At 37.8% G+C, this 12,668-nt stretch overlaps 2 protein-coding genes across 2 annotated transcripts; one reads left to right on the plus strand and one right to left on the minus strand.

Annotated features, from left to right (window-relative positions):
- Positions 1 to 642: 642 nt before the first annotated feature.
- Positions 643 to 4,615, minus strand: LOC140952719 (dCTP pyrophosphatase 1-like). The gene is made up of 5 exons (XM_073402159.1): positions 4,396 to 4,615; positions 4,211 to 4,289; positions 2,909 to 2,940; positions 2,708 to 2,742; positions 643 to 1,653 (listed from the first exon to the last, which is right to left on the minus strand). Exons 1-5 carry the CDS (start codon positions 4,500 to 4,502, stop codon positions 1,442 to 1,444), a joined length of 465 nt encoding a protein of 154 aa, XP_073258260.1. The 5' UTR covers positions 4,503 to 4,615; the 3' UTR covers positions 643 to 1,441.
- Positions 4,616 to 9,696: 5,081 nt separating this feature from the next.
- Positions 9,697 to 12,412, plus strand: LOC140952171 (structure-specific endonuclease subunit SLX1 homolog). The gene is made up of 4 exons (XM_073401593.1): positions 9,697 to 9,967; positions 10,240 to 10,291; positions 10,907 to 11,236; positions 11,809 to 12,412. The coding sequence occupies exons 1-4, from the start codon at positions 9,774 to 9,776 to the stop codon at positions 12,052 to 12,054; spliced, it is 822 nt and encodes a 273-aa protein (XP_073257694.1). The 5' UTR covers positions 9,697 to 9,773; the 3' UTR covers positions 12,055 to 12,412.
- The last annotated feature ends 256 nt before the right edge of the window (positions 12,413 to 12,668 follow it).

Consider the following 12,668-nt stretch of genomic DNA (forward strand, 5'->3'; position numbering starts at 1 on the left):
AAGTGTGGTGTATCGAAACTTTACCTCCCCCAAAATAAATACATATGAAAATTGTACCCCCCCACCCCCACTTGGTAATAACAATTTTTAAAATTCACCCCGCCACCTTCAACCCCTTTTAGAGTTTCTTCTTCAACCCTTGAGCTACATTGATTTCATAAGCTATAAGATACCAGTAGTCGACAGAAGTCAGCAGCGTAGCGTGAGATTTTGAAGGCGCACGCAGGGGAGGAAAAGTTAGTGCGCCATAGGCACCCCAAACCTGGGGGAGTCTGGGGGCATGCTCCCTCAGAAAATGTTTCAATTTAGGGTCTCGGGAATGCCATCTCCTGTGTTTTCTGCAGGACATTGAGAAAAACAATAATACAACAGCACGAAATATTAGCATGGTAAAAACCACAACACTACAACTAAAAAGGAATTTAAAGTATAATTTGAAACAGCAGGAGTTATCATTAGTTTCAGAGGTTGACCTTAAAGGTGGGATGGGGGGACTCATCTTTGTCCACAACGACCCCTCCTCCCCATAACCCAATTGGACTTTTGAAGTTTCTTATCAAAGATTGTGACCCCCTGGATCATAGATTGCTGCTAGTAATAATATTATATAGGCTATGTAAAAAATAATAAATTAACAATAAATATTGCCTGGTAACAATATTTATTGTTATTGTTACCAAAAAGGATCCGTACAGCATTCATTGGTATCTGGAAGCCGAAAAAAAAAAAAGAAATTTGCACAGAACTCGCCTCTAGTTCACAGGGAGACATGAAAAAGGAGAGAAAATGTGGGAATATTAACAGGTTCAACCTTGAGACCAGTTCTCACTCCCCTTATCAAAAATGAGTGGATCTGCCCTTGCATGTAAAATGCATCGATATAATGATGGGAAAACAGAAAAACTTTCAAAAGTAAGTCAAAATGCAGACTATACATATGATTAAAGAGACATGTTAAATGGCTTTAATTTTTGTAACTTTCTTGAAAAAAAAAGACAGGCTAACAGTAACAAAATTATCATGTTTAAATATTGTTCATTAACAAAACAATCTGAAATAAACTTCTGGAAACTCAGATTTAAAAAAGAAATCTTAAAGGCTTAAAAACTCTAAAATCAAGCTTTCTAAATGAATGAAATGATGTGGATGACATTTTCTGACAATGGGAAAATGAATTATTATAAAAATTAAGAAAGAAGGTGTAAAAACGTATTAATGTTCATCCTCTCAAAAAAAAAAGAAAAATAATCCTCCAGTATGACTTTCCATCAGGTACTTTGAGTTTCTGGTAACCTTTATGTCCACATTACTATTTTAAAGCATTTTGCTCTTCCCTGAGGTGGCTCTGAGAGAGACCTAACCATTACTGGTTTTCCACTAACAAATAATAAATTAAGACTGAGAATTATTAAAGAAACTTCTCAGAAGTGACATTATTCAGTCAATGATTTGAAGAATTCATTTCTTTGTATTCTGTATATTTTTTGCTTGATCCCTTCACAAGATCTGCAGGGTATTTCTTGCCATTTAAGGCTATCTTTGCGACTACTTCCTTTGGGAGATCAACGTGGCACTTTTCCGCTAGTCTGACCAAGTACACCAGTACATCACTGAGTTCTTGAGCAAGATGCTGTTTCTCTTTGGGGGACCAATCTGTACGAAAAAAGAGCATAATATATTATTTTCACATTCAAGTAGGTCAGAAATGACGGGAAAGCTCTGCTACAAGTAGAACTCAAGCTGAGTAAACACCTTACGTGGCCTCTGCTAGCAAAGAGAGTACAACATCACAATAATATTCTACTTCAATTACTGTTTAGACCACTGACTGGTTGAGACCAAGTCTTTGGAGTGGTAAATGCGAGTTTAAATCTGGAGGGGGCGGGGGGGGGGGGGGGTCAGTCAAGGGAAGTTTGGGTACAGGTGTGGCACCAAGGCCTCTAGACAAACTACCCTGTTTAAGACTGAGAGACCTCAAATTAATGACCCTAATTCATTTCATTTCTCAGACAGAATTGTTAAACTACAATCATGGAATTAAATTTTTTGAAAAAAACTGTTGGAATCACAAATGAGGACCATTCATTGCTAACCTTTACATAAGGCTTACAGTCTACAAAGACGCCCTGTTCAAGACACTAAATAGTGAAATTGTATACCCTGATTAAACCTCAACAATCCAATAATCATACCCTGTTCAGCGGCACATACCGGTAACCATTTAGGCCACATGATAAGAGAGTGACCCCTGCCCCTCAGGTTCAATTTCTGGCAAAACACTCAGGATCTTAAAATAACTAAAGAAAATGAGCTGCCATGTGTTTAGCCTTCTCAGATAAGGCCCTGTCTTATTTCTCTGAACTACTGTTGATGAGACCTTCAAAATCTCATTAATAATTTAAAAAGAAAAACAAAAGAAGTTAATGTTTAATGAGTGTCTTTATATCTGGTAAAGACACCGCTAAACTTTATGTCCAGTTTTTTACACCAAAATAACCCCAAGTCTTAATATCAGTGCAAGAATGAGTTGATCTATATCAGAGATTTTGAAGCCGTTTAAAAAACTCACAGTCGTGCATTATCAGGTTTAAAAACTCAAGCTGAAAATACATTCCTGCTCGTTTTTTAAAAAGTACTTGAAGAACCACCAGGGGTATAACGATCTCTGCAGGTACTACCCCTAGGGTATATCTATTTTGAGCTTTACCTGGCAATCCTTCTTTTACATCATTCCTCCACTGGCTGTAAAATTAGGAGACAAAAACAAAAATCCAAGGTAAATTTTATGTATTTTATAAATAACTTATTATGTTATTTTTTTTATCATCACAATAACTGTACTGTCCAGCAGAAAAAACTAAAATTAAGTAAGGAGCAAGAGAGTAAAAAGTCTTGTTATAGTACTTACAATAACTCTGCCACTTCTCCAACTTCGCCAACCTATAGAATGAAAAATTTTAATTAGCTCAACAGCTTTTTAAGCTTAGATCATCATCATTTTCATTAATATTATTCATTATCATATATTATAACATTACAATAAGGCACGCTCACGCTGATAAATATATATTTTTATCAGCATGACCAAGGCTCCATAAATAGAACTCAAAAGCTTGCACTGGTTTTGCTAGGTGAATTATTGGGATCATGTATCTTTTTGGGGACTGTTGATCGATGTATCGGCCGACATCTCAGTCAACTGTCAATCGATCTATCGGCTGCTATGTTGGCTGAATACTCGGTCGACTCTCGACCGATGTGCTTGCAACACTCAGTTGCTACAGTCTATTGGTCGATAGTCGGCCAATACTTTGCCGACAGATCATTGACATTTCACCGACAATTGGCCACTAGGTTGTCAGAATCATAAGCAGAAGAACTAAACAACTCACAAAGGGTGGAAACAAGCATTGTAATTGGTTAATCCTTTCGTCTCAGCTTCTAACTCCAACAATCTAGTTTTCACAAGATGATGGAGTTACAACTGGAATAGCAAGAAAATGTACATGTTCTGAATCTTCCCACACTAATTTCCTTGAGCTTATCACTCTGCTTACGGCTCTGATTATTGATTTTAGCATGGTCATAAGTGCTCTTACAAAATTACTGTGATTGTGCCTCCCACTCTGATGCTAGGGAAAACCGGCCCTAAGCAGAAACCAGTGCCAGGGGGGTGGGTACTGCCATATCTGGGCTATATGGGTATGTGCTGCTGTGAAGGGTATGAAGGGGTATGGTTTTCAAACAGTTTACTCTAGGATAGGGTATATAAATCAGAGCATTTGGGTCTAGAATAGGGTATCATTTTTCAGGAAACTGATCAGTTGGTTGAAGATTTTTAGTGACCTCTGTAGTTTCTGGAAAACACTGCTACTCTAGGATAGGGTGGATTTGGGGGGTTACTCTAGTATAGGCTAGCAAAATTCAGCTCAGCTACTAGCTCTGGTATAGGTTAAGGGTTCCAGGGTCCCAGTGACACTTCCCCACCCAGAAATTCCTAAAGGACCCCCCCCCCCCCCCCCCGGGAACCAGTGGTGGTTCCCCCTCTGTTTTTAGACAGGGCTGAGGAGCTGAGATACTTTGTTGTGGCCAGACAGTGTCCCAGCCCACAAACAAGTCTGGATCCGCCGCTGCACATGGTCAACAAACTCATCGTACAACTGGTGCACTATATGGGTTTCTATATGAAGTATTCAAGGGGCTATTGTACCATTGCAAGCAAAAGATTCCTGGGCTGATGAAACTGATCCCAATCTCTTTCCTTTGCAAAGTTTGACTGCATCTGTCGACTAACAAAAATCAAGAGTTAATTTTTTTCAGGTAGATCGCACATTGGTATTAAAAAACTATCATTTTCCCACGCGTTACGTAAGAATTGTATCAGCTTCAGCTCACATTTTCTCCAAAGAGGGTTCTTCACTGAACCGAAAAGTACTCGTTTCTTGTACATCCATAGTATTTTCGTCGTGAGCTAACGCACCATCACCTAGCATGGCGTACATTTGATTTGATATAAGAATTTAGAAAGAAGGGAAAAACGAATGTCTTGATCTTCTCGAACGCCGATCGCAGAGACAACTGCAGGGGACGAAACGCGCGAACTTAGCGCCAAAATGACGTACCTATCCCTACAATCATTGCAAGCCTAAAACAAGTCCATAGTCCCTTGCGGCTACCATACAATATTGCAGTCGCCATCTTGGAGAAAGCCGGCGTGAGTTCCTCTGAATTTATACGGTAAAGTCCAAGTCAAAACGGAACGAGATGAGTCTCGGAAGAACAGTTTACAACGCACTTTTCCGTCGAACATCTACATTTGTTGTGACTATAGTTGTTGGAGGCTTTCTTTTCGAAAGAGTGTTTGATGAAGGAATGGATAACTTATGGGAAAACATGAATCGGGGGGTAAGCATAAATGTGTTATTATAAGCTTATAATTTTGTACTAGAGGGTACAAACTGTAAGTAAAATGCTGCGAGTAGATACTGGGCAGTGGTATACCATTACTTATGAATCTATTATAGAAACAACGAGAAGAATGGGTTCCATTTTTAAGTTGGGGTTGTAATACTATTCCGCTATATACAAATGAGACTTTTACAACCAAACAATTGGCATCTTTTTTTACTGCAGTCATTTCCACAATGCATCCCCTCCCCCAACGTCTCTGCCAAAATAATATAACGTGACAGAATAAAGGGTTTCGTTTAATGGTGTGTCTCACGATTGTCACTTTGAATTGATATTGATCGCAACATTTCGACTGCACACTGCAGGGCCGAGTTGTTCAAAGCTGGGTGAAGATAACCCAGGGTTAGTGTGAGATTTGAATTCAGATTTGAAAGCTTAAAAAACATTTCAGTTTTAATTCTTTTTGTCTACAAGTTGATGATTGGAAGCTCTAAAAAAAACAGAGGAAATTATTCGAGAAAATGCTCTTGAACACAAGAAAAAGAAACCCGGGTTAAATTTAACCCTGGGTTAGGTGCTAATCGGCCTTCAAACAACTGGGCCCAGGTCTTCATCAGGTGATAGTGTCAATTTACTGAGTCAAACTATTTGTACCACTGTGGTTGTTAATGATTGGTGTATCACAAACCTCGCTCATGGTTGTGTGAGAAAATCAGACATGACAACTGACCTCTAGCACAGCGAACTGCCGTGAAATCAGTTTCTTCATCTCACAATGTCAACAATGCTTTGGATTGAAACCCACCAACCATGAGCGAGGTTTGTGATACACCAGTCACGGTCGACACTATCGCCTGATGAAGACCTGTAGTGTGTGTTCGGAACGTCGCACTCAATATCAAAGTGACAATCGTGAGACAAACAATAAAACTAAACCCTTCATACGCATTATCAATGGTGATTAATATCTTTCATGACATGACAGCGTAACGTGACTAATTTCTAATTTCTATCGTTACTTATGTGGGAAAGCTGCAAAATACACTGGGCAGCTTTAAAGCTCGAGGGGATTGCTTTAAGTCGTATTGTCATGAGAAAAAGTCAGCTGTTGCTGAGGTTTTCCACATCATACAAGTAGTTTTAACCTGTAATTTATTAGTTTCTTTAATACTCTAGATAATCTCATTCCTCTGGCTAATGGTTTATATGCTGGATAGTGCTATCCAACATTTGAAAAACTTAGGACAGGAATACAAGAAAATGGAAACCTTTTTTTTCCTCGCTGGGTCTTGTCTCCTAACTCCAAAAACATAAATTAGTAATATCTGCACCTACCATGAATATTAATTTTATATTACTTTCACCGCAAAGAAAGCAAAAAAAAAAATGCAAAAATTAATTATAGGTCATACTAAGTACTAACAGTAATATATGGAATTAGCACTGCTGTAATCTAGTTTAATATTTGTAAGTATTGCCATGTAAGTGTGTAAATTCGCTATTTTTTTTTTTTCTGTTTAATACTTTATTTATTCTGTGTATTTTTTTTTTCTTTTCTGTGTTTTACTTGCAATTAAAAAAAAAAAAAAAAATTCTTTAAGTTGATAAAAACCCCCTTTCCACAGTTACTATCACTTTTAATTGATATTCAGAAAGTTAGTATCTCTCTAAATATTAGCATCAGGCAAAGTGCACTGAAATGCAGTGGCAAGTAGATGGTGTGTACCAGGGAGTAGCCTGTAAGCAGGCTCACTGGTGCCCAATTTCAGGGAAAAGTTTTGCAGGCCAACAAGTAAGTGAACCTGAAGGCGAGCCATTGAGTTTTAAATTCCTTGTGCTCAATGACCAAAACAGTGATCTAATACCGGTAGGTTAAAAGTGACAGGCTACATAACTATCACAGACATTGGGCGTAAACAACATAAACATTTACACATCAAACTTAGTGGAAAGAAGTATTGGTAGGCCTGCATGACTTTTGTTGCTTGTTTCAACAACTTTCTTGTTAATGGGTATATAAAGCTATGAGGATTGTTCTTAATTTTGAGTAAGCAAATCATTATTTTTTTTTGCTACTTGTCTCACATCAAGAGGTCATTTCCTTTGGTTTTTGTTTCCAACAAGATTGACCCTTCACATGCAACTTTCTGTCATTTTTGTCTGTGTTAATTTGCTTTGTTTTTATTGGATGGCATCTTGACACCTCAAAGCAGGGGAAATTAAAAAATCAATAACCCTTGTGTAGACTCAATTATTCTCACACGGGTGGAGCCAGGAAAAATTGTGACAAACCGTCAGTTACCAAATCTCATAAAGATTTTATATTATTATTGTAAAATCTTTATGAGATTCAACCCACAATTATTATTGTGGGTTGAATTGATTTACTCTGGTAAAGTGCTACAACTTGAAATTTCTGCTCTTAGAAACTACATGTATTTGGGACTTGGAAGTCAGCAAATGGGTTTGTGCATTTCAATATAATATTAATATATTATTTATTTTTCACCAGAAATTGTGGAATCACATCAAGCACCGTTATGTCAAAGATGCAGATGAAGCAGATGAATGACAAACAAAATTTTTGTATTCTATGAACATTGGCTGCTGTTGTAAACTTTTAAAGAATGATGCCTGGAGCCTTATAAATACCTGGAGCTGATGAATGACACTTTTCATCTGAATGCAGAGCAGCTGTACCTTTTTGTTTATGTTGTCTTCCTGACTGCATTAAATAAATAATTTGTATCTCAACTTGGATTTAATAGGATGATTAAGATACTGGAGTTTGTTTGCCAAAAATATTTTCTTTCGACACCGTGTAATAAAGGGATGATCATTTTCCTTCTGTCTTTCTTTTTTTGTGTAATTTGTTTCCCAGGCCCCTGTTGTTCAAATGCTGGATGGCACTATCCATCGGATGAATCATTATCCAGTGGATAAGTATTAGGAAAACGGATTGCTCTATCCACTGGATAGCGTTATCACCTTTTGAACAACCGCACCCAGGGCATGTGTATTTGTACAGGTAACACAAAAACAACTTTCTAGACATACAACCCTCAGAATGAAAAAACACTGTCAAGGCTGTACTTTAAGAAAAATTGACAGGAGCCCAGTGCTCTGAACCTGTGAAATCCAGTGTGCCCAGCTTAGGATTTCCATGATTTCTAGTCACCCAAGAGCAAAAGTAATGCACCATGGCCCATCAGGTGTTGCTAGAGCACAGCCATGACTGTAAAACACTCATTATCACAGAAAGATTTCTTATTCCATGAAAACTTAAAAGGCATTTTCCCTCTTGGCACTTCCACTATCTGAATGGTTTATACAAAGAGCCCATTATACACATGTACCATAAAACCAAAATAAATTCACTGTAATGTCAGTATGCAGGGCAGTCACTAAAAGCCAGGGGCTGGGGATTTTCCCTGGCTACCATTAGTGTGAGCCCTGGCTACTCTTAGAGCAACCAAAAAGAAAATGGGAACAAAAGAACTTTATGGCTTGCACAATTCCCCTCCCACTAATCTCATATACCCGGCAACTTGAAATTTTAAGGACAGCACTGAGCATGATGGGTGTTTTAGGCTTGATAAACTTGATAATGGCTGTATATTCTTTGCTCTTACTCAGGTCTAAAATTATCAGATAGTGACCATGCTTTGCTTGTACTTTAGTCCAAAGTTCCTGCGTTATGAATCTCATAACACCAGAGTTGTTCTCTATCCACAGCGGCAGACCTGTCTCATAAGTGTTTAGAATATTCTTTGTAACTATTTTTCGAGTGATACTCTAGTTGCAGGGTTGCACGAAATATGCTGCAATTGACTTAAATCTAACTAACAGCTAGATTCTAATAAATTGCTTTTCTTTAAAAGAGGAACTGTGGGTCAAGAATCACTCAGGGCCTTATTCCACTCACACCTCCTCAAACATTGTTGTGGAGCCTTTCTTAATTTTTGTCCCTAGAAAACAAACTTAAAATGGAGCATTTTCCTTCAATCTTTACCGGTGGTTTCTTGGGGGTAATGCTAATCCATTGGACATTGAATAAATCGCTATCCAGTATTCAGTGGATAAGCATTTTTTTAATGGAAGAGAGTTATTTCTGTGGATATGTCTACATGCATGCGTGAATAGTCTGCATGGAAGACATGTGAAAGGGAGGAGAGAAATCTTGATTGCACACCCTTTATATTCTTGTGCACCTAAGTTCTCTGGCAAGTTCTCCTTTTCACCTTTTAATTTAGGACGCCAGCCGGGGGGGGGGGGGGGTACTGCCATATATGGGCTATATAGATATGTGCCGCTGTGAAGGGTATGGTTTTCAAACAGTTTACTCTAGGATAGGGTATATAAATCAGAACATTTGGGTCTAGAATAGGGTATCATTTTTCAGGAAACTGATCAGTCCGTTGAAGATTTTACCTCGACTAGGGAAACAGCTACTCTAGGATAGGGGGAATCTGGGGAGTTTACTCTAGTATAGGGTAGCAAAATTTAGCTGAACTAGCTCTGGTATAGGTTAAGGGTTCCAGGGTCCCAGCAGCACATCCCCACCCAGAAATTCCTAAACTACCCCTCCCGGGGACGCCAGCCACACAGGTCATTGGAGGGGGCAGCTTAACGTGGGAATCCCCTTCACAGGTTTCAGCAGGAGTGAAAAAAATTCAAAGTGAATGAATGGAAGATATAGCAGGAACATGTGAAAAGGTATAGGAGGCGTTGCATCCCTTCATCTTCTTGCAAAATATCACATTTCAGTGCATCTCCTAAAAATATTTAATCAAGTCGAGAAGGCCTGGGACTATTCTCCAGCTCAGTTCCTCACGGCCAACGAATTCGAAAAAATATCGCGGATGAAAGAAATGGACGATTGTGTAAACAATACAGGGGATAATTTCTACGGAGTTTACCTTCTATATTGTCTAAATCCTCGATATAAGGGACGCACCTACATTGGATTTACCGTTGATCCCAATCGCCGAATCAAACAGCATAATGGTGGTGTACAGAAAGGAGGTGCCTTTAGGACCAGTGGAAGAGGACCGTGGTAAGTTGTAACTAGGCTTAAACTTATATCATGAAAAAAAGAAAAGCATAATTATTATAGGTTTATTGTAGGAAGCTACTCTTAAGCCTCTTTAAACTTCAATTTTTCGTTAGAGGCTTACGTTAGTAGGGAAATATATACTCTAAGCATGATTTATTTTTGAACCGATTTCAATTCCTCTTTGTATCTTTCCATGGAATTTTCAATGACCGGAGCTAGGAGTACAGATTTTTCTATAAAAGCCTTACTACACATGTATTTATTACTTGCAGGGAGATGATTTTGATAGTCCATGGATTTCCTAGTGATATAATTGCTCTACAGGTAACAATTTAATTTAAGTGTCTTTTGAAATGTTGTGGTCCAATTTTATCTTGGTTCGAATTAACCACTCTAGAGAATACCATAACGTACCATTTCAAAGTAGACAGACTGCAAATTATATTAGTTGCTAAAAAATATATATCTACGGGTCACAATGCTCTTTGTTTGTTTTACAATAAGCATTGTTTTCACAGGGGCAGATCTATGGGGAGGGTGCAGGGGGTGTGCACCCCCCCTCCCTGAGATGACCTGTGGTTTTCTAATACAACTGTTATTCTGCAAAAAAAAAACTGTGTGGTTTATTGGTGTTGAAGTAGAGCAAGGGACGAGTGCACCCCCTCCTAAAAAAAATCCTGGATCCGCCCCTGTTTCAGTTTCTCTTGGGGCCATTTCAACTCCCAAGAGAAACTGAAGACAATGCTTATGCAAAAGTTTGGGGTGACAAACAAAGAGCATTATGTTATTGTACTTTCTGGAGTGGTCAATTTTGCTTTCTTATATTTTGAACTTGACGTTATCATACATTACCCTAACCCCTAAAGTTAAAATTTGAACAAGGATATCACTGAACCATAATACATATTGCAGCAATTTATTATTACTTTTTTTTTCCAGTTTGAATGGGCATGGCAAAACCCCACAAAATCTAGACGTCTCCGTCATGTTTTCAATAAAAAGACCAAAGAGTCTTGTGTTGCCTATCGCTTCAGAGTCCTGTCTGCAATGCTTAATGTTGGGCCATGGAATCGTCTACCTCTTACAATAAGATGGCTGAAACAAGAATACCAAATGGAGTTTGATGTTGAACAGCAACCTCCGACCCACATGCCTATAGTATATGGACTCCTAAATAAAAAAAAACCTAAGAAGAGAAACCAAGAGGAATGTGAGGAGTCAAAAGATGTTTGTAACTTCAAATGCATAGAATGTTCTAAAAGGATTAAGGTACAGCCAGTTTTTTTAAAAGCAGCAATGGTATAATGTGGCTAAATGACATGTTTTCCTTTTTGATAGCGTACAGAAGTACCTATGATTCTTTGTTATTAAAGTGTTGATATGGATGCATACTTGCATACTGTTTTTGTACTGGTTAGGTATTATTTGACAGGGTGCAAAGAAAGTCATTTTTACAGCTTGCCGTTCGGGCAAGCTGAAGCTAGCATTTACTAGCCCAGATGTCATTTCAACTAGCCCCAGACGCTTTTTGACGAGCAGAATTGATTTCATAGTTCTTCTGTTATTCGAATTGCTCAAAAAACCTCACTTGCCCGTTGGGCAAGTTAACAACAGAATTCACTAGCCCAATAGCAAAATCCACTAGCCCCGGGCTATCGGACACTACTTTCTTTGCACGCTGTTTAAGGAAACAACTTATTTAGTGACTGCTTATATATTTACAAAATATTATTCAGTCTAGTAAATGAACTTACATTCAACGATGAGTACATGTCTTTCACCACCTGACTATGCTCTCAGAAGATTTTAAGATAGTTGAACCAGTTTCTGTTTTCTTGCAGGATGCAGATGAATGCCTCTCTTGTATCTCAGGAAGTTGTCCAATGAAAGGTCATTTAATTTGCCTGGCTAAAAGGTTCCTCCTCGATAGTGGGGAAAGTTCGTTCTTGATACCAGTAGAAGGAGACTGCCCGTTGTGTTATTGCACATTCTTATGGCATGATTGGTTGAAATATCAGAATCAGACAGAAGAGATGTCCGATTTAAATTCAGAGAGTCCCCACTGGGCAGAGGCTCTTAGGGGATAATGCCCAGTAGCTTCATTTCCATTTATTGTTAATGAGTTTTTAAATATTGAAAAACCAGATTCGAGTGCATTAAATTCTAATAGTTTTGAGTAAGAGAATTTAGGAAAATTATCACTATTGTTATTTTTTTTGGCAGGGTGTTGATTGATGTCAAATTATTATTAGAACCTTCCCCTTGTAACATGTTCATCCCCACCAATAATATAGGTTGTTAGGAAATTGAGCTCAAATTCTGCTTAAAAAATTCCATATTTATCAAATTTTATTCATGTACCTCCCATGTTCAACATATTTAAAAATGTTTTTAAAGTTATAATGCTCAGGTGACTGTAAATAAAGAACTTTTATTTGTCAAAATATCACTTACAAAAATGTTCTATAGAGTTTTGAACACTTTTTAAAATTTATATCAAGGTTCTTAATAAGAAAGATTAATGTAACTTTAATTTTTAGTGATATTTATGTATGAATTTTAATGTTGTTTTATTTTTGCATTAAAGAAATATCATTTTCTAAAATTCGTCAGATCCTTTTTTTCCTTGCATCTAGGCAACATTTTGTTTACTGGATTTTGGACAAAGTTAGATAGACTTCAAACACTATATGGAGACATG

The sequence above is a fragment of the Porites lutea genome, chromosome 11 (genome assembly GCF_958299795.1).
Source record: "Porites lutea chromosome 11, jaPorLute2.1, whole genome shotgun sequence".
In the NCBI taxonomy this organism is placed as follows: domain Eukaryota; kingdom Metazoa; phylum Cnidaria; class Anthozoa; order Scleractinia; family Poritidae; genus Porites; species Porites lutea.

What these genes read in the sequence shown, in the direction of transcription:
- LOC140952719 (XM_073402159.1), bottom strand. Translation starts at nt 4,502, where the DNA reads ATGTACGCCATGCTAGGTGATGGTGCGTTAGCTCACGACGAAAATACT. An exon ending in GGAATCTTTTGCTTGCAATG is followed by an intron (nt 2,941 to 4,210) that starts GTACAATAGCCC and finishes TTCATTCTATAG; the next exon opens with GTTGGCGAAGTTGGAGAAGT. An exon ending in TGTAAAAGAAGGATTGCCAG is followed by an intron (nt 1,654 to 2,707) that starts GTAAAGCTCAAA and finishes TTTTTCGTACAG; the next exon opens with ATTGGTCCCCCAAAGAGAAA.
- LOC140952171 (XM_073401593.1), top strand. Translation starts at nt 9,774, where the DNA reads ATGAAAGAAATGGACGATTGTGTAAACAATACAGGGGATAATTTCTAC. An exon ending in GTGATATAATTGCTCTACAG is followed by an intron (nt 10,292 to 10,906) that starts GTAACAATTTAA and finishes TTTTTTTTCCAG; the next exon opens with TTTGAATGGGCATGGCAAAA. An exon ending in AATGTTCTAAAAGGATTAAG is followed by an intron (nt 11,237 to 11,808) that starts GTACAGCCAGTT and finishes GTTTTCTTGCAG; the next exon opens with GATGCAGATGAATGCCTCTC.